Raw genomic sequence first — 25,734 nt, 5'->3', positions numbered from 1 at the left:
CTGCAGTCGTTGTCAGATTTGGCAGAGCCAGTGGTGGGCAGCGTGACGGAGGGGTTTATGGGTATGGAGAGTTTGGCCGCGATCTTGGCATTTTACATAAAACACGAGACAGCAGTCAGACGAGCTTCTCTTCTGTTTGTGATTTGTACCTCCAGACGAGCGCTCATTGGTCTCCCGCTGTCGGGCACACAGAGACCACCCTATGACTGAAGACGAAATCAAACCTGTTTGGGGGGGACGGAGTCACTGGGTGTGTCAGACCACATGACTGGCCTTCACTCGGGGTGGGCGGGTTACGTAAGTCACTGGAAGTGTTGTCTAAGGTGACAGGGTCTCGAGCAGACGATCAGCCGGGCACTTTGGGGTCTCCATAGAAGATGCCACTGAACCCTCACAGTAGACGCCCCTCTCCTTTGCTTTCATTCCGGTGCCAGTATGCCCAGGTGGAGTGCCACACTAATAACCAAAAGAGGTTGGTGTTCTGCATACCTCGAGTGTAAATCGGTCATTTTGTGGGCAGTGTTTGTAGTTTTGATGCCCAACTCGTCCGTCTCGTGCCTTCCCCATAGTGAAAAGTCTGTCTGAGCACACTGGAGGGTGAGCATCGAGTTGGCATCAAGTTTATTAACAATGCCCGCTAAAGGCACATGATGGTGCATTTGAATTGGCATACAAATGGGCAGTAAGGGGTGAGCATGTTGGCACTCATTTCATTGTAGCCTGAACTGTGCTCCGCTTTTTTGGTGGGTCCTATCTGACATCTGTCCATTTTCCAAACTTGGTTATCCCAGGAAGCATCGGGCACAAGGCGGCAGCGGCGGGGTGGAGGGGAGTACACACACACACACACACACACACGGCTATCCTTGTGAAGGCCATGAGATGTCATGGTTGATGAATTTCCTGTGCAGTGACCCAGTCTGCCCACAGGTGGTACTGTGACAGATGTGGCTCAAGCTGCCCATGGGGTGGGTGGCGCTCTGCCAGGTCTGCATGGTCGCCTTGGACTCCTGTCATCCTTAACCATTTGCAGTTTGTCTCCGCCTTGGTGTGTGTTTTAGTCAAAGTGAATTTTTTCCGTCAATTGCCATCAAATTGACAGACGTGCCTGGCACTAATCCGCTGGTGTGCCACCCGCCAGGTGCCCAACCAGTACCAGTGTGTGTTGGTGCCCCTCCCAAACTGCAGTTGTCCACGAGCTGCGAGTCAATTGTGTGTCACGTTGTAGTGGCTGTTCAAACCCCGGGCAGCAGGTGGCGCTCCGCCGTGCTGCCCATCTGTTCCCTTTTGGTGAGGTCACAGAATTTTGCTTGAAATCTGCAGCCCACTGAAGTGAGAAGCCCCCCTTGGTTATGGGAGGTAAAAGCACATCCCAGACGTTTCTGCAGCACCTTTGCCCCTCTCTGCTATTCAGAGTCCGCAGCCCCCACAGCATTTGTCACGTTTGGTCTCGTGATAAAAATCACACCAGTGTGACGCCTTTTCCGTCTTGCTGGCCATAAGCGTGGACACGTCTCGTGACCGTTGGCGGTCTTCATAGGGACCACCCTCGGCCCATGATTGAAGCCACTGGACGCCCCCCCATGTGGGTATCTGGGGACACTGCCCACCAATTCTTGTTGCCCCTCTGTTCTTTCACGTCCTGCCTCAGGAGTGGATGGATTGAGGGTGGTGACTGCTGGCAGCAGACACCAGGGGGTGCCACTTAACTCTGCTCATGTGACTTGTGGTGGTGGCATTTTGTCAGTTGGCTGGCAGTCTCCGTCACATGGAGGTCCTTGTACCTGCCTGTATGACACACACTGCCCACCCCCAAAACTGGCAGCTCCACTCACTTTCTTGGCGTCAGTCTCAAGTCCCAGGGGTCGATGTGCGCAGCCATTTGAGAACAAACAGTTTAGGCCGATGGGTGGGACAGGACAGGACAGGACGGCCTGCGAGTGTCGCATTCACATGAGAGCCCACCTCGTCTGCTTGGCCAGTCCGCCATCATCGCCACCTTGCTGGTTTGCCTGAGGTGCTGGGCTTTAGGTGGTCCACCAGGTGCAGTATAGTCCTAGGCGGGCGGCCTCTGGGTGGGCTTCCCGAGGTTGGTGTACGTCTCGCCTTTAATCAGCGCTGGCCGTGTCTTCAACCCGTCAGGAAGTGATTTTCCTGCCTGCTTCCTGTCAGATAAAACTTCCGCTCCATTCTTTTGCGTGCCACTGGCTCCATCTGGGAAGGGCTGGGACGTTCCGGTGCCAAGGTCCCCCCCCCCCCGGTCTAGCGGGCTTTGCCGTCTCCCCCCTTCACTATTGCTTCCTTCCTCTCCGGCTCTGTCTGAGCGCTTTGTCACACTTCACATTTGGATGGCAGACGGAGCCGAGGAGTCCGCACTGGGGGCATCTTCAGTAGAACTCGCTTTGACACTAGGGGCACCACTGATACTCTGTGGGACCACATCAAGACAAAGCTTCATGGAACTAGGGTCTCAGCTTTGGGCAGCCTGGTCCACAAGCTGCTTATAGTGACGTCACCATCCTTGGCGCTCCCTCCATGGGCAGGTGACAGGTCTGAGTGTCCTTATTGATTAATATGGTTGCCTTGTACTCCCATCATCCATCAGTTGCCATCAAATTGACGGACGTGCCTGGCACTAATCCACGGGTGTGCCAGGTGCCCGATCCGGTACCAGTGTGTGTTGGTGCCCTTTCCAAACTGCAGTTGTCCACTAGCTTTGTGCAGCAGAGGTGGGCACCTTGAAGCAGCTTTACTAGAGCTGTGTGAGCCACTAGGGGGTGCCACTCAGTGCTGCCGGGCAGGAGAGGGCGGGGCCTCTGTGGGACTTTAAAGGGTCCGGATGGACATCTGCTAGACTTAGAAAGTGGCTATGGGGCAGGGTGGTGCTTCGTGTGGGGGGTCCAGATAGGCTTTCATGTATTGGTAGTGGAGGTGTGTAGGGTCAGATGGGTCAGGGTGGGACTCTACTGGTCCAGGGGTCTGGCTCCATTTGAGACTTTTCAGGTGATCTGTAAAGAAGCTGGGGGTCTCACGGGGGTATTGGGTTTTGTTAGGGCCACTGTGTTGCTCTCTGGGAGCCGAATCAAAGAGCAGGCATGATGGAGACCACTGTACCAGAATTTTGGGAAACACCAAGGGCACAAGTGAAGCTCAGGAGGAGGGGCAGGTGGTGTCTTCATGCAGGGTTGCAGGTGGGATTTGGGAGTTTTTCTGGACCGTGGGTCAGCTGTACTAGAAGGCTGTTTGACACTCTCAGTGCCACTGTAACTCTGTGAGGCAGAAGAAAATGGCAAGGATGAGGGTGGGGGGCAGCTGGGGGCTTCCTGTTCCAGAAGGTGGGCACAAAAGAGCGCCCTTCACTCAAGCTACCCAGGCAGATGGGCCACTTGGACCACCTTGATTAGAGCTCTGTGAGCCACATGGACAGGGCTGGGGACTTTGGGTGGACCCAAGTAGACCTCAACTGTACTAAAAAACAGGGGGGGCATCACTGAGGGTCCGTGGTGCAAGGTAATACTTTGTCGGGGTCCACATGGGACTTCATAGAGAGGGGAGTTCAGTGCAGGTGGGCCTCGGTGGGACAGAAATGGTCAGCATAAGTCAAGTGGCTTTACTGTCGTACCACCCATACGCAGTGGTGCACAGCATATAGTGGCACGAAATAACAATCCCCTGGCACAGAAGCTCTTTGGGGGGGGTGCAATTAGGCCTCCATGTTCCTGAAGTGAATACAGTGAGTGCCCCTTGGAAAGGTGGGGTAGAGACGAGGACACTAGGGGATGTCACTGAGGGTCTGCCGAGCAGGATGGGGTCTGGTGAACCTCTGCTGGACTCGAGCGCAGCTGTGGGGGGAAGGGTGCTGCTTGGTGCAGGGATGCAGAGGGACTCTCATGGTTGGGACCCTTTGTGGAACCAAAAGGGTCTCCTTGGAACTCTGCCAGTCTAGAAGGCTGGCACCATGTGGGCAGACTTCATTAGAGCCCTTTGAGAGGCTCTTTGGAGCAGCAGGGGTCTTCAAAGCATATTGGGGTGAAAGGGGGACCAAAAAGAGGCTCCAGTGGAGTCATTAGAGGGGCACTGCTGTGTTTTAGCGGATCCGTTTGACGGGGGTCTAAACATAGGAGGAGGTGGGACAGCGGCTGGTGGTCCACTGGACTAGAGAGTTGCACTGGGGCAGGGTGTTGGTGTGACATTATGACTCGAGACCACAAAAATACAGGGTGAGCTACAGTGGGTTAGAGAAGGGGGGTCTGGTGAAACTCCAGAAGCCTGAAGGGGGTGCTGCTGAGGTGCCACTTGGGGGGGGGGGGGGATTGGGATGTTGGGTTGGATTTTCTGGTGCCACTTAGAGCAGTACCCTGATGTTAGAGATGTAGGAGTTGAGCGCCCCCCACAGTCAGCAGAGAGCACGGTGGCATCAGAGTGGGCCCGTTTCATTAAGCTCCGGTTTAATGAGGGTCCTATGCGATTCAAAGCACCGAGTGCGCCAGTCGGCAGTGGCAGCGACCCATAAAAACAGCAGGACGACGGTAATTGGATCAGAGGCCCTGCTTTCCGGAGCCCCTGCCGCTGATTTGAAATTCTAATTCTGCTTTGATCTTTGGAGGGCCGTGTGTTTCTCCTCCGGCTGCTGATGCGGCCCCCTAATTGCACTTTTGACTGGGCGCCTCAGCTTCCTGCACGTGAGATGGTGGAGGCCTGCTTGACGGGTGTGTCGCTCCAGGTGCCCCATGGGTGACCTCCGTGGGGGTGGGCACAACTCTCACTTGTTGTTTTCGAAGGCCGATTTGCATTTCTGGATGGTGTGTGCCCGTGCGCCTTGGACTGCGAGGGTCAATCTGAGCTGGTGCCCCACAGCTCAGATACCAGCCTGGCCACCACATGGACTTTGCATGATCTCCACATGTCTGTTTTTGCCCCTCCTCAGAGACTAAACTGTTGAGTGGGCTTAGGGTGGACTTCACCTTTGCATCTGAAGCTGGTGGGAACTGACCCCAAAAACTGAATCCAGTTAGTTCAATGGATGGAAGCTGTGTAGCCCCCCCGGGGTCCTCAGAGACGTCTGCGTGGCCGCCGCTTCCTTTAGCCGACCTTCTTGGAAAAGTGATGTTGCAGATTTGAGGTCATTGAAGGGTCCTGTTTACTGACCACGCGCTGGCACAGCTCCAGGCGCCACAGACTTTGTGCAGAGAGGGGGCCGGCGGAGGTGCGTCGTCTTTGTGTAGGTCGTGCGTGCTGTGTGTCTGTGCCGGGGGGCTGCTGCACCTTCTCCATTTCTTGGCCCCGTCCCTCATCCTGTTGCGTGCTGCCCTGCTCAGGCGTGGGGTCTCTCCCTCCCTCCCCCCCATCGTCCCCTACTTTCTCAGATTCCCGGTGGGTTTCTCAAGTCGCCATTCTTTCCTGGGCTCGCCATGGACTGTGTCTTGTCCTTCCATGTCGTCCAGTCCGTTACCTCCTTGCGTGTCCCTCATTGATTTATGTGCTGCCTCTTGTCCTTCGTTTCTGCAGGCCACACTTGGCACCACTGAGCGGTTAAAATGGTACAAGAGTGGCATAGTGCTAATTTGGCATAGGCAGGTAAAGGGTGTCTACTGGCACCTTGCGCTCGGACCTCACTCTTTGAGAGATCATTTTTATATTTGTTTTTGGAACTCCAAAGGGGACCACCCCGCCCCACTTTAACATGCTTATACTGGACGTGCTACCCTTCTAAATCTAATAACAAGAATACATCGCATGTATTTTTTAAATCGCATGCTACCCATAAGTCATCAGTGGAGACCTCCGTGTATTAACGGTTAACATTTGCAGTGCACCTTCTGTTGGAATGAGTTTCATAATACATGTAGGAATAAAATGCATTCCATTTTTCATTCCAACAGATGGTGCTTCAGAAACTGCTTTTACGAATCCCACACCAAATGGCATGTTGACCACACAACCGGAGGGGCACACAGACGCTTGCCCTTTTATTAGGGTGGACCACCGCACCCCTAAACTCCCAGCACGATTAAGAAATTATGACTCTCGGATGGACTGCGGTGAAACCAGAGGGTTACTGGGGCGGTTGGGTTGACTCTGACCCCTTGGTGACTGTAGTGCGGTGCTGGTGGGTCGGGGGTACGAAGAAGCTGGCAGTCAGGGTATGGAGTGTTTTGGTAGCGGTGCCGAGGTGTGTGAGCGGGCGGGTATCGTTACTTAAGTCAAAATGTTGGTGTCAATCCAGCACTAGGCTGGCGTGGGCCGCGTCCCCCTCTGACCAGACCTGGTGGTCTCTAATGCGTTTCCTGACTGTTTCTGGAGTTGGTGTTTTTCCCAGTGTTTGAGTGTCCTCTTGCTTCGCCCAGTCCCTTTGTGGCATCCCATTTTATATGTCACGTCTTGTCCCTTTGTTTCTGCAGGCCGCACTCCCTTTGGGTTTCCTGGCCCCTTCACTGTCACTTGTGTGATGGACTTTTCTGTGACGTAGTGTGACCATGTCCCTTCTCTTCACGTGTTTCCCCCTCTCCTCCTTTCCTAGTTTCGCCCCTTTCTATTTCTGCTGTCGCTGTTCTTCACCGTCTTTGGGTGTTCCGCCCCTTGTCCTCTCATATTCTCAAGGTCCATATCTCTCTCTGTGTCTGTCGTTTTTCTTCTTTACCTGAATCTTCTTGTCCGCCATTCCTGCAGGCCATCGCTGCCTTTGGGGTTCCTAGACTCTTCACTGTCACTGCTGTGGTGGTCTTTCCTGTGGCTGGTGACAACGGGTTCCTTCCAGTCATGTGTGTGGGCTGCGTCCCCCTCCGTCTTGTCCTCATTGCGTCTTTGTCGTTGTCCAGTCCGTATCTCTTACTACGTCCCTCACTACTTTGCTTTGTGTTCCTTGTCTTGTCCTTCGTGTTCCCCTTTCTTTAGGCTGCACCTCCTTTTTGTGTTCCTTGTCTGCTTCCCAGCTGCTTGTTCAGAGAGTGGCAGCTCTTAGTAATCAATGGGGGGAATGGGGGGCATCCCCGGCATCCCCCCAGTCTCTGCTTTACCGAATTGATTTGCAAGATGCTGTCCAGTGTGGGGCTTCTAAGTCCAGTCAAAGCTTTTATGCCCTCCATTTTTTATTGGATGTGTGGTACCCACCTTGCGCGAATCCCGTTTGGCCCCTCTTGGCTCTCTGGTACCCCCGTTACTTTTCCGGTCCCAGTGCTACTGTAGTGGCTTCTGGCTGTGCAGGCCCCCCAAGTCAGTGGGCTGTTTTCCATGTCCTCCTGGGTTCTTGTGGTGCGCACATATGCCCACTTGATGCCAGGGGGCCCCTAAGGACATTGTCCGTCACTATGACAAGTCAAAGGGTGATGATGGGCACTCTGTGAGACCCCTCGGTGTTGTGCTGCTGTGCGTTTGGCTGTGATGGGCACAGGAGTCAGTGTTGATGACTCGGATCGGTGAGGAGTGTCTCGTGTCTGGGAGCCTCGTTTGCCCTGCAGCCCCCTCGACTTTTCCGTGCTCTGTCAATAAAACGCCTCGTTTGTGGCGAAAAGTAAACAGGAATTCCTCTGAATTGAGCCGCGCCATGCCAGCCGACCTTCCCAGAAGTTTTATCTTGTTTGAGTAGCAGAGATTAGCTGCGATTACTCGGAAATGGCCCTGTGGCCGGCCTGCAGCCAAGGACAGATGTGCATTTGTGATGGCACCCAGGGGTCACCTAGTCCTGTCATGGCCTTCATCTGGATGACAGGTAAGCGTGTCCTGTGACCTCGTCCCACCTGTCACGGTATCCATCTGCTTCTCAATGTATCCAGTCCAGGGGGTTCACTGTGCCCTCCCACCCCAAGAGGCCACCCTGTCCGTCCCTAGGGGTCACTGGCAGGAAGTGCCCTATTCCAAGGTGCCCAGCTCCTTATTATGTTTGTGTGTGTGTGTGCGTGTGTCTCTCTGCCTGTGCCACGCTGTTGACATCGCCCTTCAGTTCTCGGTACAAATCAGTCATCTGCCTGTTTAGCTCTCGGAATTCCTGTCTCTGACATGGTGGTACATTGTGTGCTCAAAAAAGGTGGGCACTGAACTCAAAACATGCAGTTTGATGGCAGGAGGCCATGAGGATGGGAAGCAAGAAAAAAAACTGGAGCAGCAGGAGCCGGTAGTGTGGGCAAAGTGGAGAATGTGACCCCTGAGGTGACCGGATGAGGGACACATGGAGGGGTCTTTTGTTGTTGCAGCCGATTGTCTTGAAGCCCGTGACCTCAGCATCGTGTCTCGGTATTCTGGTCACCTCGGACAGGTAATGGGGTGACCTCAGTCCAGCCGGAGACCTGAGGGTATCTGACAGTGCTAAAGCAAAAAGACAGAAACATGGGATGTGCCCCATTGTGCCCCTCAGCCTGACTAAGCGTGAGAGTATGCGGCCAGATTGGGGTGGGGGGTGTGTGTCTGGGATGGGATACAAGGGGTTAAAACTTACGAGAAAATTTTAAATGAGAAATTAATTTTGAAAGGGTGCCACCTTACACATCACATGGGTTCACATCCCACCCCTATGTGGAGTTTGCACGTTCTGCCCAGTGCCCTGTAGATGTGCAGGTCGACCAAATGAGTGGACTGGCATTCTATCCAGGGCTGCGTCCGGCCTTGTGCCCACCTTCCCTATGCCCTTGAATCAGATTGAGGGGGGTTTGAAATGATCTGTCGATGATTGAACCCGCCGGCCATGACTTGATGCCCACTTGGTTTTACGCTGGTGGGGTGTAAGTGGGCCTCTGTGGTGTTGTACCTGCTGGCTTATGCTGTCACTCTTTAGCACGAGCAGCGGGGTCCGTTTCCCATTTTGGATAAATTCCCACGTATGGACCTCCAGTGTTCCCCAGTAGGAGCGGATGGAAGAATTTCTGTCTGGAATTGTTTGGGACATTCAGGCCACTTGTGGCTCAGAGTGGTGACATGGAGCTCAGTTTCAGCTGAACAAGGAAATTCCTGGTGATGGTCGGCGACTTTTGTCATTCTGGAGATTTCTGAGTTTGGGGGGTCACAAGTCGTTTAGGTTGGTAATCCTGAGGGTGAAGAATCCGTTTGCAGAAGAGACGTTCAAAGGAGACCACTGCTTAGCCAGCCAGGAATTCTGGGTGGAATCAAAATTTGAATAGTGCTTTTGTTTTCTTGGCCAAGCACTTTGAATGATTGGGGGCTGCGAGGTGGCATCATGGTGGCACAGTGTTTGTCCAGGTCTACGGGGGCTACTCTGGTATCCCCTCAAAGGCAGACAGATTGAGCTGACCGAAGACTGAATCATAAGATGCAGTGTGCCCTCTGATAGACTGGCACCCGTCATTCCAGGGTGGGCTCTGCCCTTCTGCCATGCCAGTTTAGTTGGTAGTTTGGCTGAAGGCCGCCCTCATCTGAACTAGGAGACCATGTGGTCCACTAAACCATCAAAGGGGCCTCTTTGGGAGTTGGTCACCATGGTGGCTCACTGGCTTTTGTCCCTCTCTGCATGGATATTGACCATTCTCCCCCGGACTGGCATGGTATGACTAGCCCTCCTGCCCAGCGTGGGTTTCAGTATCCCTGAGCAGAATTAAAGGGATGAGAAGTTGAGGAAATGGAGGGTGGCAGCTGAACATGGGGTCACCTCCGGGGGCAGATTGGCGCCGTCCTCTCCCGCCACATGTTGACCATCTTGTCTTCCTCTCTTGCAGCTGCCCAGAGTGAGAGGAGAGTGTGCGCCTTCAGTGACCTGCACCACCAGCTCGGGCTCCCAGGCGCCGGGGACAATGACACAGTCCACTGCCAGGATGACAGTCAGTGCTACACGCTCTGGGAAAAGACCCCTGATGGCCTAGTGAAGATCGTTAAACAAGGTGGGCTCCTCAGCCATTTGGTGCCACCCCCAAATGCCCACTCCTTTGGCACTCGGCGTGTGGCCTTGTGGTTCAGAATCATGACTGGTGCTCTGTGCCAGAGTGTTGAAGTTTGGGGGTGTCGTTGGGCACTTGAGGTGACTTGTCTCTCATTTTGTTTCAGGGTGTTGGTCCCAAACTGGCGAGCAGCCGCAGTGCCATAGTAAGGAGTGTGTGTTGACGCCTGTGCCCTTTCCTATCCACAATGGCACCTTTCACTTCTGCTGCTGCGATTCTGACATGTGCAACGCAAACTTCACGGAGCCCGCCGTGCTGCCAAGCCCCAACAGTGACCAGGCCTACGGTGAGTGCCAGGCTGGGGGCACCCATGTGTCATGGTACATGGCAGAAGGGGGTCCCAGCTGTGGTTTAATGGCTGCGGGATGAGATTTGGGGAAATGGAGGTGAGACTGACCCGAGTTTTATGTGGAGGTCTGAATGGCTGCTTGTTCAAAGAGGGGCAGCACTCCGTAATCAGTGGGGGGCACATCCCCCAATGCCCGCTTTCCTTAATCGATTTGCAAGATGTTGTCTGGTGTTGGGGTTCTAAGTCCAATCAAAGCTTATGTTGAGCCTACAGCTCTTTCTCTTTTATTGGATGTGTGGTGCCCACCTTCATTAAGTACAGACCCCAATATGAGGCCCACAATGGGACAAAGTGAGCGAGTGGCTGATCTTGGCATCTTCAAGTCGGATGTGGATGCCCACCTGTTTGTTTAGCTTCTCCTCTTCCTCCTCTTGGGTGTGAAGCTCTCCTTCTTTTTTTTTTTTTTTTTCCTCCTTCAGCCGTCCATTTTGAGACCAGAGATTGCATCTTCAGTGACCAGGACCAGCATGCCAGGGATGGCGGTGTCACCAAGGACAATGGCACAGTCCACTGCAAAGATAGCAGCCACTGCTATGGCCTCTGGGAGAAGACGCATAGCGGGGAGTTGAAACTGATTAAGCAAGGTGGGCAGACGTTTGGGTCGTGACCCCGTGTAGGGGTCTGGCAGGTGGTCCACGCTGTAGCGTCTGCAGACCTTGTGTTGCCATGCATCGATGCCAGTGAGCCCCTGTTCTTACTGTGTGCCATCTCGCCTGTGCCCTGCTTGTACCCTGTGTGATGCCTGCCTCTTTGTGCAGTGGTGTCCATTGGCATCGGGAGGTCCGGTCCGGTCCGAGCCTCACTGGATGTTTGTGTTTGTCCGTTTTCAGGGTGCTGGCCGCATATGGGTGACCAACAGCAGTGCCACAGCAAGGAGTGCGTGGAGACGTCCTTTCCCTCCGTCTTTCATAACCGCACCTACCACTTCTGCTGCTGCAGCTCCGACATGTGTAACCAACGCTTCACGGAGCCCACCGCCCCAATGAGCCCCTCCAGCGCCCTGCCATACAGTGAGTAGCGTGAGCCCAGTCTGTGCTGGTGCCATCTGGGGTGGGTGGAGGCTGGGACCTGGGGAAGACCCTCAGGGAGCCCATGGGGGTGCCCGCCGCTTTCTTTCTCGATTTTACTGGAGCCTCTGGGTTTGCCGGCACGTAAGCGCGGGGTCTTTCCACGTTTCTGCTAAGTAAAGTAAAGAGCAGTTCCCTTGAATCGAGTCGGACGAGCCACGCCGCTCGCTTTCTGTGAACTTTTATCTCGTTTGATTCAAGAGAAGTGCGCCCTTCCAAATTCCTCTGGTCTGTCACTGGGCCCTCAGCCAGGGACAACTGCGCAGGCTTTGACAGCGTGAGAGTGCGGGCCACGTCGGCTGCCCCCTGAGGGTCACTCCGGTCGTTAGGGACAGCTGACGTTCCTCCACACGATGGCATTTGGGTCATTTGAATCTGCTTGGCGCTGCCTGTGATGTAACGTCCAAGACTTTTAAATCTTAACCTTATTGTCATTTAGCAGGCGGTTGGCCGGATATCCCTGGTGTGTTCTGGAAAGCGTCGGAATATCCCACGTTATCCGAGATAACAAGAAAATGAAAGGATTATTCATGTCCGACTCCTAAAGCTTTGGCCAGAATAACTTTCTGCAGTTCTAGAGCTGGCATCCAATGTGCCCATCCGGAATTGGAGTTTGGCCTCCTCTCCGGGCACATCCTGATGATCAGACGGAATTCTATTGGGAACGGGTGTGGGGGGAAGGGGGGGGGCTTCGAGCTGGAAATGTTTTCACAGTGAATTCTGGGAATGTTCCCAGTCTTTGCTCTTTTGGCTGGAGGTTCCTGAATCGCTTCCAGAGTGGGCCGCTGTTTTGGTGTCTCGGAATTGGGAATGGCGGCCACGCGTTTTTCTCCGGAGGAGTTTGTGAGTGGCATTGTAAACTCACCCTGACCGCTCTGCCTAAGTGACACAGAGTCTCACCGACCCCTCCTGCCGGTGACGATTTGTTTTTTTTCGTTTCTTTCACACAATTCTCTACATGCCGGAGGAGATGGTGACATTCTGAGCGTGGCGCCTGCACACATCCTCGCGTCCCAAACACAAGCGGCGGCTGAACTCTCCGTGACATCCTCGGGAAGGTCCCGCCTGTAAACAAGCTGCTTCTTGACACCGGACACTTCAATTGAGTGGCATTTCCTTTCCTTTGCGGCTCTCGCATGAGCTTACAATGGGCATCCAAGCTGGGCAGGAAGTGATAATGGCCACCGAGACCTAGGGGGTCTCTTTTATAAAAGTGTGTGGATTTTGAGGTTATAAACGGGCGTATGGCAAAAAAAATGTGATTTATCCACCCTGGTGTGCACACATTTGTACACAATATTTAAATCATCGCGTAAACGTGCGTACGTGAATGCCCCTCAAACTCCACCCCAGGACCACCATATATGGACTATGCTAATCAACCTCATGTATATGCAATCAGAATGCTGCAGAGCTTCACTGGCTGGTAGGGCAGCCCTCCCACCTGACGCCTCAAGACCCCACCACCCACATTTGAGGAGTCCTGTGGTGGTCTTTGCATGTCTTTATAGCGCCTTTATTGTGTGCTCCGAGTGGGTAGTCGCTGTCTCCTGACACTTGGAATGACCCCAACATAGGCCACTTGAAAGGCTGCTGCGGGTTCAGCCAGTCACCTTCCCAACAAGCCGGCCATCATCCCGTACATCGTCACCTCAAAGTAAATGAATCGCAGGCTGACCCAGACCACCGTGCCATGACATTTGTCACCCTCATGTTGGCATCCCAGATGACTTGCGTGTTAATGGAGTTTCACTGCTTACAGTCTGCCAAAGCAGCGTCCTTCTCACTCGGTGCGCTTTACTGCAGTGAGTGCCGATTGCTGTGATTACATCAGAAGAAGCGGGCACTGCTGTGGATTTCTTTTTCACGTTGGCATGTACGACCAAACCATGTAGTGTCTTGTCACTCAGTTTATGGCTTCCAATACAACAGGCACAATGGAGCTGAGACTTGGCAGAGACACTTCTGACCTGTTGCTCAGTTCTCTCTGGTAAGGTTCATGCCAATCTTCATATGAACAGGTGTGCTCTGATTTTGGGCAGGCCGTCTTTCTAATGCCAGCTCAGCACAAAGTTCTAAGAGAGCGGCTCAATGAAAGTCCAAATCGACTCCCAACAGTAAGCCAGTCATCTTCATGGGTACAACGATCCCAGCAGCCCATAAATGCCCGCTCCTGTTGGCATGGTCCTCAAGCAGTGCCAAGTCTGCCATCTTGGGTCAGGCCATGAGATTCAGAGCTTTCTGTACGCAGCGAGTGATTCACGTCTGTGTTTGTACTGCGCTTTGGGGTCTGATCCTGAGACGGGACAACAGGGAGCCGACGTCAACACATCAGGGAACCAAAATGTAGTCTGTGTGTCACGTATGTCACTTCTGAGGTGTCACACATTTGTCACATTCTAATAGCGGCTCGGTCACATGAATTATTATTATACGCGGGAGTCGTCATTTAGCTGGTGTGGCCGCATTCCTCACTTCATCCAGGGGGTCCCCCCAGTTTCTCAGAAATGTTGAGCACGGATGGCTCGGGGGTCGCCGTAAACGTTACACGCGTTCTCCTCTCCGGTTCTCATATAAATCGCGACTCGCACAAACTGAACCCTCTCTTTGTGTGTATAGAAGTTTTATAAATGTGCCCCCTGGTCACCCAGTTCTTCACCGGGGGGACTCTGCGACTCACCGTCTTGTTTCTTTCTCTTTGCAGCCTCCCAGAGTGAGAAGCGACTTTGCGCGTTCAGAGACCTGCATCAGCACCTCGAGGTTCAGGGCACCCGGGAGGGCATGGACTCCAAAGACAATGGCACAGTCCGCTGCCAGGATGGCAGCCGCTGCTATGGGCTCTGGGAGAAGACGCACGATGGCGAGATCAAGCTGCAAAAGCAAGGTGAGCCAGAATGTGACTGGCTGTCTTAACACAGTGGTCCCTGTGTCTCGGGGGTCCTTGTGAGACCCCTCACTGTTACCTTTCAGACTGTGGCGTAGGTAGCTGCCCCTTAACCTGTGCCCTCTGTGCCCGAGTCCTCTGGAAGGGGTTGAGTGATGCGTTTAAATATGGCCCACCTTAGAGGAGTGTACATGTGTCCCCCCTTTCTTATATAGCGCCTTCCTTCAGTGTAGAAGGGCCCCGTCATCATTCCCAGGAGCCCTCCGAGGTCTCCCTTTGCCTTTCTTTATCCTGCTTGCCTCGTCATTTTCCTCTCATGATGGCTGATTCAGTTGTCCATTCCTTGATACTCAAGTGCCCCCTTCATCTATCGGTGGGCCTTTCCAGTCTGGTGGGGCACCGTCTTCCAAAATACCAGTGAGAGGGGTCCTCTGTTTTAATTGTGCATGGACTTCGTCACAGAGCACACCCCACCGTTGGCCTAATCCTCTCTGCCATCTTTGCCCCGCTTGATCTTCTCAGTACGCTCAGTCAAGTCTTATCCTCCTCTGCTGGTCTTTTTCATTACTCGCTCCAGCTCCCCCAGTTTCTCCTCATTTTCACTCTGGGCACCAGCGGAGGTTCATCTTCTTGGGCACAGGAGCTGCCAGGTGACTTCTTGGTGCTGGAATGGAATAAGCTGGCTGTCCTCGGCCTATAAGCTGACTCGATTTATCAGCATCCATCCAGAGTTGGGACTTGATGGCTTCTCTGGTTGACTTGTGGCCAGTTTTGTTTGTGACGCAAATGGTTGGCTGGCACTCTTGCACTTTGGGTCTGTCTTGGCTAAAAGTGGGCAGCACGAATGAGAGAGGAAACGGGAGAAAAACTGCAAAGCTTTGATGACTCGATCGACTCTTGTCCCCAACATTTCAGATCAGTCCACTTAGAAGGACTTGACTGTGACTGCCAGTAGTCATGTGACTTGAACTAACCAATGAACGGAGGCTTTTCTGCTTTCCTTGTTCTCTTCTTGATAACGACAACGATGAGAGGGCTGCCTGAGATCAGCAGAAAAACCGATTATCAATGAACCAAAGAGTACAAGCCGGCCATCTCCAGAGACCTTGACATTCCAGTCTCCATGCATCGTGAGGTCTGGGGGTCCGGAGCTGTCAAGTGAACCCCTCCTCCCACGACAGGAGGTGCTGGGAAGAGTGACATTCATCAGACAAGTTGTGGAACATTGGTGCAAACTGTTATGATGAACAAATACCATGTGGAACATCAGGGGGACTCGCAGTGGAGGGTTCAATGTGGACCACATGCCGCACACAAAGGGGCTTAATGGGCGTAGACCAAGGGGGGGGGGGGAAACCAAGCAAACATTCTGGGGCTTAAAATGAAAAGAATGTTAAATATAGCGGAGGCTTCAAAGTACTGCGGGGGCCGCATGTTGAGGGTTAATCGTGGAATCCCAGGACAACGCTGGGAGCGTTTTAGAGCAGGATGTGCTACCCAGTGTCAGAAAATGAGGTGGGGAGCAAAGATCAGGGGGACCTCCCAGCAAAACGGTGACACAACTGAAAAAAACACGTAACTTGTTCGACTGGCCAGCAGGGAGCGCTGATCTCGGGCCCGCTTTGGAAAGAACGGAGAGGTGCTGTTATTAAAGGGTCTCCTGCGCACCTTCAGGAGCAGCACAGAGGGGTCAGAAGCTTCTAGAAGGCACACGGAACGCCAGGCCAAGGGCCGTATGGCCGCATTTTTATTTTCTACACGTAAGCTGAACAGACACCTCCAGTGTGGTGCAACTTTGGAGATCCAGTTCAGTTGTTCCGGTTATCAAGTCGTTTCAGACGAGGTGATGGACTTCAAATGTGAGGACACCAGGAAGGCAGGCCGGGACTGTACTGTGGGTGTGCCAGTGTTGGGAGCGGGCAGGAAAACTCGCCCCTCACACTTTGCCCCCCACATTTTGCCCCTCATACTTTGCCCTATCACCTACCTGGATCATTTAAACTTTTTATTTTAATTATTATTTACTTGTGGTTTTTTTTTTTTTTTTTTTAATTTTGATTTTATTTAAGACTAGCAAAATACTGGCGCTTTGCAGCGGAGAGGTAGTGTGTTAAAGAAGTTATGAAAAAGAACAGGAAACATTTTAAAAATAATGTAACATGATTGTCAATGTAATTGTCGTAGGCCTATTTTAGTATTGACAGTGAATTTGAGGATTGTAAAGAGTTTCACTTATGATTGTAAATGTCGTGTATGAGAAATGCACATTTTTAGGCAGGGAGCCAACCACGTGGTAGGTGCGCGGACAGCGGCCGTGTGGGATAAGGAGGGGGACTGGGAGCGGCCCTTGTGCATCTCTGACGTGAAATAAATCGTCTGTTAATGGAAATAAGGAATGAAACCACCAAAAGGAGAGGTCTGTTGCGAAAGTTACTTACGGCACAATAGTGAGAACCGCCAAAAAGAAGACGTCATTTTCGAATGTTCGTTACGGGGCATGGCGCAAAATAATAATAATAATAATTCTTTACATTTATATAGCTCTTTTCTCACTACTCGGAAGCGCTCAGCAATTGCAGGTTAAGGGCTTTGCTCAAGGGCCTAACAGAGCAGAGTCCCTTTTAGCATTTACGGGATTCGAACTGGCAACCTTCTGATTGCCAGTGCAGATCCCTAGCCTCAGAGCCGCCACTCCTCCTGAAATGAAAGCTACTTAACATTTGGGAGTACAGTGTAAAGCATGAGCATGGGGAATGTGGGCTTCCTGCATATATTGGAAGTCGCAGAAATAGTGAGGAGGGGTCCCCCTATCTATATATACAGTTTAGAGGGGACACCCGTTTCCCCTCCTTGGGTGTTGCAATAGGACATGAAACATACCTAACTTTTGTAAGGACACTGCAAGGAATGAGAACGTGAAATTTCAGCTTGCCACCTAAATGGAAACTCTGAGAGTCAGTGAGGAGTCGGTGAGGGCTTTGCCTTTTAGATGTCAACATAGCGTTTCATAGAATTCGAGTTACTGGATTTCGTACGTTTTTTTTGTCATTTAACGCGTCTGAACACACTATGGCCGTTACATAGAGCGCGTTTGCTGTTTTCACCGCGGTGCTGAAGAACAAGCAGCGCGTCACAGACTGTGCCCTATCAGTATGTACACCGCCATGCCACGCGCCGCACTGTATACTACAAAAATTTACAACGGCAATGAGAGTTTCGTCAATTAGAGGCAGAAGACAACTGGTAGAAGATGACAAGCACATTTACGGTAGGTGAACAACATGGAATCGGAGTTTGTGAGGAATGTTCCACCTGCAGAGGGCGCGTTTGGAAGGGCGAGTTGTGAAAGTCGTAACGAGGCCGAACCGCGTCGCTGGTGCCATCGGCCTGGGGACCGAATCGAACATGGCACTGCGATTTTTACTGAAACGCTGATCTATCATTAAAAACGTTCTGTGACCTAATAATCGTCTTAATGAGCACTACTTAAATATATTTCATATGCTTTTTGTTAACCTTAAAATTTCCAGGTATATTTTTATATTTAATTGTACTTCACGTATTTGGTTAATTTTTTGGCATTTTAACTTTGCATTTATTAAACCCAAATAAATATAAAAAAAAAATGAGGTGCATTATTTACATTTGTGTAGCCTACTCATTGTCTACCGGGGGCAATTAGTGGAAGGTGAATTGTGTGGGGGTGAAATGCGAGGGGCGACTTTTCCGTAAACCATGCCAGTGCGGTGAGCTGGCATTGCCGCCGTTCTTGTTGGCTTTGTATTTGCTAATCAGTTCTTGCCCTTACTGCTCTATTCTTGTTTGACGTTATTATAAATTCAACCACAGAAAAAAGATGAGGAGGGTCCTTCACTATTGCACGCTCAGGTGGGGGACCCCCTTGTGTCACAGTATGCTGTAATTGTCTGACAACTGCTCTCCATCTTCTCATTTTCAGGGTGCTGGCCTCACACCGGTGACCACCAGCAGTGCCACAGTAAGGAGTGCGTGGTGACCACGGGACCCTCTCCCATCAATAACGGCACCTATCGTTTCTGCTGCTGCAACACCGACATGTGCAACACCAACTTCACCGAGGACTTTCCTCCTCCGAGCCCCACCAATATCCTGCCAGAAAGTGAGTGAAGTATTCCGCCGCGCCGGCGTGTCCTTTGTCACCGCTACCTTGAATGACGGCACAGTAAAGGGTGCCATGATGGCGTCCCAGACCCGCCACACTGCATGTTTCTTCTGCTTGGGGGCCCTCATGTTGTGGTAGCCCAGGTCGCTTTGTTTTGAATGAATGTATGGGCCGAGTAGGCTTTCAGCATTTTATGGCTCCCACTGGAAGCCTAACGTGTTTATCTGGGTTGCCTCCCCTTTCTCCCAGAAGGCCCCTTGTGAGGTTCAGTGAGTCTCCTCATTCGGCTGGGGGGCTTTGTGGCGCACGCCTGGAGTTGTCTCAAGTCTGACGTGCTGGGCTGAAGGCGTACAAAGCAGAAGCAGGGCACTCTGGGACGACTGACATCTGGAAGCATTTTATCCGTGTACTCTGAAGCGTGGCTGCCAGCCGCCAGGGTGGGGGGGAGGGGAGGGGTGTTTAGGGGGCATCAAGTTGCTGGAAGCAGGAAGTAGGTGTAGGCCGGAGTCGTTTTTGCTCCGGGAGTTTCAAAACAAGCTCATTTTTAGGCCGCGCGGGCCTGAGAAGAGTCTGATAAAGGCTGTTTTGTCGGCAGCCAGGGTGGAGCTCGCGTCTGATTGGCCTGTGAGGCTTTCGGAAAGAGGGTGGGGGCAGGGATGAAGGAGGAACGCTGGAAAGCAACGGAATGAAGTGGTGGGGTTTTTTTTTTTTTTTTTTTTTTGGCTTATGGAATTTTTTTTTTTTTTCTTTGTGTGCTTCTGCCCGAGACGTAAAGAAATCAGCTGAACATCTGGAAGCAAAGCAGGATGGGGCAGAGTCCTGGAATTACAAGCTCTATTCAGTACATCGGAACAGAATGACTGTTCACCTACAGCCGTCTGATGGTCTCACGTGGAGAATTCAGGGACAGAGCGAGGGGCTCTGCATAGAGGGGAGGGGAGTGGAGTGTTGTGGGGCTTCAAACCACAAGGAGGCCTGTGGCACTTTGCTGGGCTGCATTGTAGTGAATCTTATATGTGAGGACACTACAACATTCTGGATGAGATCAGGCCATTCAACCCAAAAAAGATCACCAGTCCTGTCCACCTGGAGAGACGAAAATCACATCAAGTTGAGCTGTGAAGGTCCCTAAAGTCCACCACATGTCTTGGTCACGTATTCCATGTGCCTGCAGTTCTCTCCATGATGTTTGTGTGAACTTTACCCTTCACAAGATTCCAGCTGTGTCGCCATGTTCCTGATGAGCTCATTTTAAAGTCACCGTCTCGATCCACTGGACTAATCCCCTTCATCATTTTAAACACTTCAGTCAGTCAGGTCTCCTCTTCATCACTGTAAAGGCTCAGCTCTTTTCATCTTTCCTCATCCCCTGTACCCCTGTAGTCAGCCTAGTTGCTGTTCTCTGGACCTTCTCTTGTGCTACTATGTCTTTATGGAGACCCAAACTGCACCAGGGCTCCAGATGAGGCCTCACCAGTGTGTTATAAAGCCTGAGCAGAACCTCCTGTGACTTGTACTCCACACGTCAAGGCGCTATATAACCTGACAGTCTGTGAGCCTTCTTAATGGCTTCTGAACACTGTCGGGAAGTCGATAGCAGCGGTTCTCAAACTGTGGGTAACAAAAAAGGGGGCGTGAATGTTGCCATATGTGGCGTAATTTCGCTATTCGTAGGGAAGTTTTAAACTTGTAGGGGTGTATCGGCAGCAGAAAATATAGGAATACGTTTTATTAGGGTTTCAAAAATATGTTAGGGGGGCGCAATTTAAAACTGTTATGAAAACTCGGGTCGCAAATGCTTAAAGGTTGAGAAACGCTGGCTTAGAGTCCACTGTGACTCCTAAATCCTTCTCATGAGGTGGACTCTCAATTTTCACACCTCCAATTGCATATTCAAATGTCACATTTTTACTTCCTACATGTAATTTAATTTACTTTTACTGACATGAAATGTCATCTGCCCAAGCCTGTCTGCTCTCTAAGTCCCTCTGTGATGATCCAACGAGATTTGAGATTATCTACTAATCCACCTCTCTTGGTATCATCTGCAAACTTAACCAGCTTGTTCCTTATATTCCTATGTAAATCATTTATAGACTAGACAAAGAGCCCGTCTCGACAACATAAGATGAAACGGGCACGAGTGGAATAGTAGTAAGTATAAGCACCACAAACCTGATAAAGGTGTATTGAATGAATGCGTAATTAGGCCTCGAGCTGTAGTCGAAATCGCCTTTCAGGCCTCTAGAGCTTTAATCGAAGTCGCCTTTCTCTTTGAATTTTCGCGGCCGTAAATCCGCCGTCTGCCACGATGTCGGTCTCGTAAGGTTTTTCGGGCAGCTGCGCAGAAGGCGACTGCGCATTAGGCTTTGGACATACGTGAGTGAGTGAGTAAGGAGACTGGCGAATTATATATAAGATATTAAAAATAGCAGCGGCCCCCTCACTGCCCCCTGCTGGTCATCACTCTTAAAATCGGCCAATTCTGATGAGGTTCCTCACACCATCACCCTCTGCTTCCTGTGTCTGAGCCAATTCTGCACCCATACCACACTCTGAACTCACACCTCTTCTAGTTTGATGCCCACCCTCTCATGTGGCACCTTATCAAATGCCTTCTGAAAGTTCACATCAATAATCTCATCTGCTGCACTCTGGTCGTATCCTTCTGTTGCCTCCTCATTGAATTCCAGCCTTTTAGTAAAAGACGAGTTCCCTCTGCTGACCCGACACTGACTGTTCAGTTTAAACTCCTGTATTTACCATGTGCTGCTCAATCTTACCCTTAACTAGCTGTCCACTGCGGCTCTGCTAACGCTGTAGTGAAAGAGGGCAAACTTTAAAAATCAATAAAAATAAAGAATGTAATTCTGGCCAAGCGGAAGGTAAGCACGCTCCAACGTCACATGTTGCCACTGCATCTGATGGTGTTCAGCTCTGACAGGAGAGCGTCCTCCGTGTGGGGAGAAAAGCATATGGCTGTGATATCTCTACCAATCACCCTCTCAGGTGGATTTGTGTGAATAAATTGGTACCGCAAGCAAACTCTGATACTTAGCGTGATGAGAGAAGATGCAAAATCAACCGGAATGTTCAAGAAAATTCTAGAAAAAAAACCTGATCTAAATCTGTTAAGTAGATCTCTCGTGAAAAGCAGACAGACAGACAGATGTTGGATTATATATATATATATATATATTCATTACATTCATAGTCTGAATCTCGATCTGATTATATGGGCGGTTCCCTACCAGGTAATGCATATGGTTGGTCTGCCAGTCTGCAAACATCCGCCACGGGGCCTTCTCAGTTGCAAGAAGCAAATCATAGAATGTTACATAGTTTACTGTCAAATAATGCAAAGACTACACAACACGTTTTTCACACTTATTTGGGCTCATCAGACGTACACACTCACTGCACCCCTCTCAGGGATCGAACCTCAGATGTCAGTGTCAGAAGTGAAGCCTCTTTACACTGCGCCACGGCGTGTGGTGCATTTGTTTGACAGCCTGGAGATCGGAGTAATTACATTCATAGCATTCGTAGTCTGAATCTCGATCTGATTGTATGGGTTCTTACCTACCAGGAGATTTGCTTCATTTCTGACGCTGATGTCCGAGGTTTGATCCCCGAGAGGGGTGCAGTGAGTGTGTACGTCTGATGAGCCCAAATAAGGGTGAAACACGTGTCGTGTACTCTTTGCATTATTTGACAGTAAACTATGTATTATATACACACACACACACACACACATATATTGTCAAGGCAGACACAAGTGGCGCAGTGGTAATGCTGCTGCCTCGCAGTAAGGAGACCGGGGTTCGTTTCTCGGGTCCTCCCTGCATAGAGTTGCTTTATAAGTAATTTCCTTTGGAATTAATAAAGTTTTCTGATTCTAATATATATATATATATATATATATATATATATATATAATACAGACATACAAGGGGGATCCCCCCTGCTCGCTTCGCTCACCAACCACCCCGGCCTGCGCTATGTGCCAGCCACTTCGTGTCTCTGCCGCTCGTGTTGTGAAGAGAACATTTCAGGAATTATTTACCGCTCTGATGCTGATCTTTCTGATCATACAATAGGTCATAGCAATTGACGAGAAGAATTCAGAATTATGGTATTTGAGGGTTTCTCCCGAGTGCCTCTTTCTCTTAAACAATTTGCCCAATATATTCATCAGCTCATCGTTATCTCATAACAGGCCTAAGTTTCCAGTTTAGTATTTTTCCATTCAGCTGTTTTAGCTCGAGACCGTCCTCGAGAGACGGTGACACACAGACAGATACACACCCATCATCGAGATATCAATGTTTTCAGTATTGTGGAAACTAAAACGTCGATCCGTCGAAAACCGGAGATCAAAATTTTTGACGAATCTAAAGTTTTCGCCCCTCCTCCCCTAAGTGATAGGTTATGGTAGACACAGCAGCACCAGAGAAAGTCCAGGAGAGAGCGACTAGGATGATTAAAGGACTTGGAGGTCTGAGCTATGAGGAGGGATTGACGGAGTTGAGCCTTTAATGTTTAAACATAAAGGGATGAAAGGGTAATATAATTAAAGTATTCAGAATTATGAAGATAATGGAGAAGCCCAGTGACAGCCCAGACCTTAACCCAATGGAGATGCTGTGGAATGACCTCCAAAGAGCCGTTCACACCAGACATCCTGAATATGTAGCTGAGCTGAAGCTTTTCTGTAACGAAGTGTGGCACAAAATTCCTTCTGAACATCGTGCTGTTCTGACCCACAGCTACCAGACTCGCGTGTTTGAGGTTAGTGCTGCCAAAGGAAGTTTGTCAAGTTATTACATCCAAGGCTTCATGTACTTATTCCACAGCACATCGAATGTTTGATGGGAGTGTTCAATAAAGACATGAACGATTAGAAGTGTTTGTGTTATTAGCTTAAAGATGCTGTGTTTGTCCAGATTTGCGACTCTGATGAAGTTTAGATCCCATTTTATGACCAATTAATGCAGAGCATCAGGTCATTCTGAGGGGCTTTCATGCTTTTTTCTTGCCACTGTAGCTCATTCATCTCAGTCTTGAATCTGCCCAGTCACTCTCCTCTGGCCTTTCTCTGGTGCTGCTTTGTCTTTTTTTAGGTGCATTCACATAATGCAAAAAGCAGCTAACATGATCGCTGTGACTGTGTGTCTGTCCGTCTGTCCACATGAGACAACTGTCCCAGTGGATTGGTTTGTGATGAAATTTGCCCCACTTACTCTTTAAGGAAATTTGTCAGGAAAGTCTAATGAGACAACTTGAAAAGGGCACAGCGTACAAAGTTTTCAAATTTCAATACCGAGCATTGAAAAGCATTGGTGACTTTGCCAGTCTGTCGACCTCAAAACACAACTTCAATTACAGATTAGTTTGCCATTTCAAATTTTTCATGGGAGTGGACACGTCAACTTCTATTTTCTATAATTGCCTCTTTTACTCATAAGGCAGCTGGCTAAGAAGATCTGCAGTACAAGTACCGTATATATATTTGCGTACAAGTCGGGTCTTGAAACCCGAAAAATCGTTCATAAAATCAGACCCCAACTTATATGCCCGTTCAAAAATACGCTTAATTTTACTTCTTCTTGCCTCCTCCAATCTCTCATTAGTTTCTCAGACACACTGAATTGTGTTGCCAATTTCTTTCGCCACTTCAATGACTTTTAATTTAAAACCAGCTTCATATTTTCTTTTGATCGATCGCTCCATTGTAGATAAGGGAAGCTCTTACGATAAAGGTGTATGAGGGTGTACGATACAAAAAACACAAAACAGTGCAAACGTCGTCTCAGAATGGTTTGGGTGTTACCCTGTGGTCATGTAGGCACAATACATAAAACAAAAAGGCCGTGTGCTCCGTGGTTCCTCTCTGAGGTGGGCGTTAGCATATCGTAATCTCCTGGACCAATAGCGTGAGTTTTCTTTACAGCTGACATTATATAATTCTGGAAATTATACAGTAAAATGAAGCCCGACTTATCCGTGGGAGAACTTAGACGCGAGTAGATACAGTAAGTCGAACACCACAGGAGGCCATGTAAGCAGCAGCGGCTTCACCACATACGTTTTTTTTTTGTCATTCTAGCCATATCTAAAATACAGTGGGACGAAATTGTGCTACTCAAGACCAGAAAATGTGCAAAAGGGGAAAGGGAAACTCACAAAAAAAGTAAACCAGTTAACCATAAAAGTAAAAACCAAACAAAAAAAAAATACAAAAGTCGCTTATCTGGGTATGAATGCAAGAAGACAGGAATTCTGTAAGCGTAGAGTTAGCAAATCAGTCCTAGAGAGATAGATGGATACTTTATTAATCCCAAGGGGAAATTCACACACTCCAGCAGCAGCATACTGATAAAAAACAATATTAAATTAAAGAGTGATGACAATGCAGGTATAACAGACAACAACTTTGTGTAATTTTAACGTTTACCCCCCGGGTGGAATTGAAGAGTCGCATAGTGTGGGTGAGGAACGATCTCCTCAGTCTGTCAGTGGAGCAGGACGGTGACAGCAGTCTGTGGCTGAAGCTGCTCCTCTGTCTGGAGATGATCCTGTTCAGTAGATTCTCCATGATTGACAGGAGTCTGCTCAGCGCCCGTCGCTCTGCCACGGATGTCAAACTGTCCAGCTCCGTGCCTACAATAGAGCCTGCCTTCCTCACCAGTTTGTCCAGGCGTGAGGCGTCCTTCTTCTTAATGCTGCCTCCCCAGCACACCACGGCGTAGAACAGGGTGCTCGCCACAACCGTCTGATAGAACATCTGCAGCATCTTATTGCAGATGTTGAAAGACACCAGCCTTCTAAGGGAGTATAGTTGGCTCTGTCCTCTCTTGCACAGACCATCAGTATTGGCAGTCCAGTCCAATTTTCCTATGGCATTGAAAATGGGTACATGATCTGCACATTCTGTTTTTTTTAATTCTATCTGAAGAAAATAACATTCCATGCCATCGAGTCTAACTTACACAATGAAAAAGGTAACATTCCATACATCACGGCAAACTTAACAAGCTAGAATTCAATCTGAATCCGAGAGAAAGAGAGGAGAGCCAACTGCAGGGCCAGATCTTTAAAAACCGTGAGGAAGGGAGGATGTCCTTTTCCCCAATATAAACGCTTATTCTAAAATTTTATTCATTAGGTCGTGCCATATTTTAAAAAAGTTTTGAACAGATCCTCTAAGACAGGCATGTGAAACACGCGGCCCGCAACAGAAATCTGTGCGGCCCGCATGACAGATCCTAGTTAGCACTCAACTTGTACAAAATGATTACTATCGTTTGTGATTGAATCGTTCTGCATCTTCGGTGTTACTTATTGACTTTTCTTACTTCTGTCTTCTGACAAAAGCGCGTTTTCCCAAGGCATTATGGTACCGGAAACGT

The 25,734-nt window shown here is 50.1% G+C and overlaps 1 protein-coding gene across 2 annotated transcripts in view; it reads left to right on the top strand.

Annotated features, from left to right (window-relative positions):
* The window catches only part of bmpr2b (bone morphogenetic protein receptor, type II b (serine/threonine kinase)), an 88,282-nt gene that overhangs the window by 22,130 nt on the left and 40,418 nt on the right, over positions 1-25,734 (top strand). For both annotated transcript variants that reach the window (XM_028806164.2, XM_028806165.2), the window contains exons 2-7: positions 9,663-9,824; positions 9,988-10,167; positions 10,650-10,814; positions 11,061-11,240; positions 14,002-14,181; positions 18,140-18,319. In XM_028806164.2, coding sequence (XP_028661997.2) covers positions 9,663-9,824; positions 9,988-10,167; positions 10,650-10,814; positions 11,061-11,240; positions 14,002-14,181; positions 18,140-18,319 — 1,047 coding nt within the window. The remainder of the gene's footprint in view (positions 1-9,662; positions 9,825-9,987; positions 10,168-10,649; positions 10,815-11,060; positions 11,241-14,001; positions 14,182-18,139; positions 18,320-25,734) is intronic.

Source organism: Erpetoichthys calabaricus, chromosome 8 (assembly GCF_900747795.2).
Source record: "Erpetoichthys calabaricus chromosome 8, fErpCal1.3, whole genome shotgun sequence".
Lineage (NCBI taxonomy): Eukaryota > Metazoa > Chordata > Cladistia > Polypteriformes > Polypteridae > Erpetoichthys > Erpetoichthys calabaricus.
The sequence above is the reverse complement of the archived record's forward strand: the minus strand, read 5'-3'. Positions and strand labels throughout refer to the sequence as shown.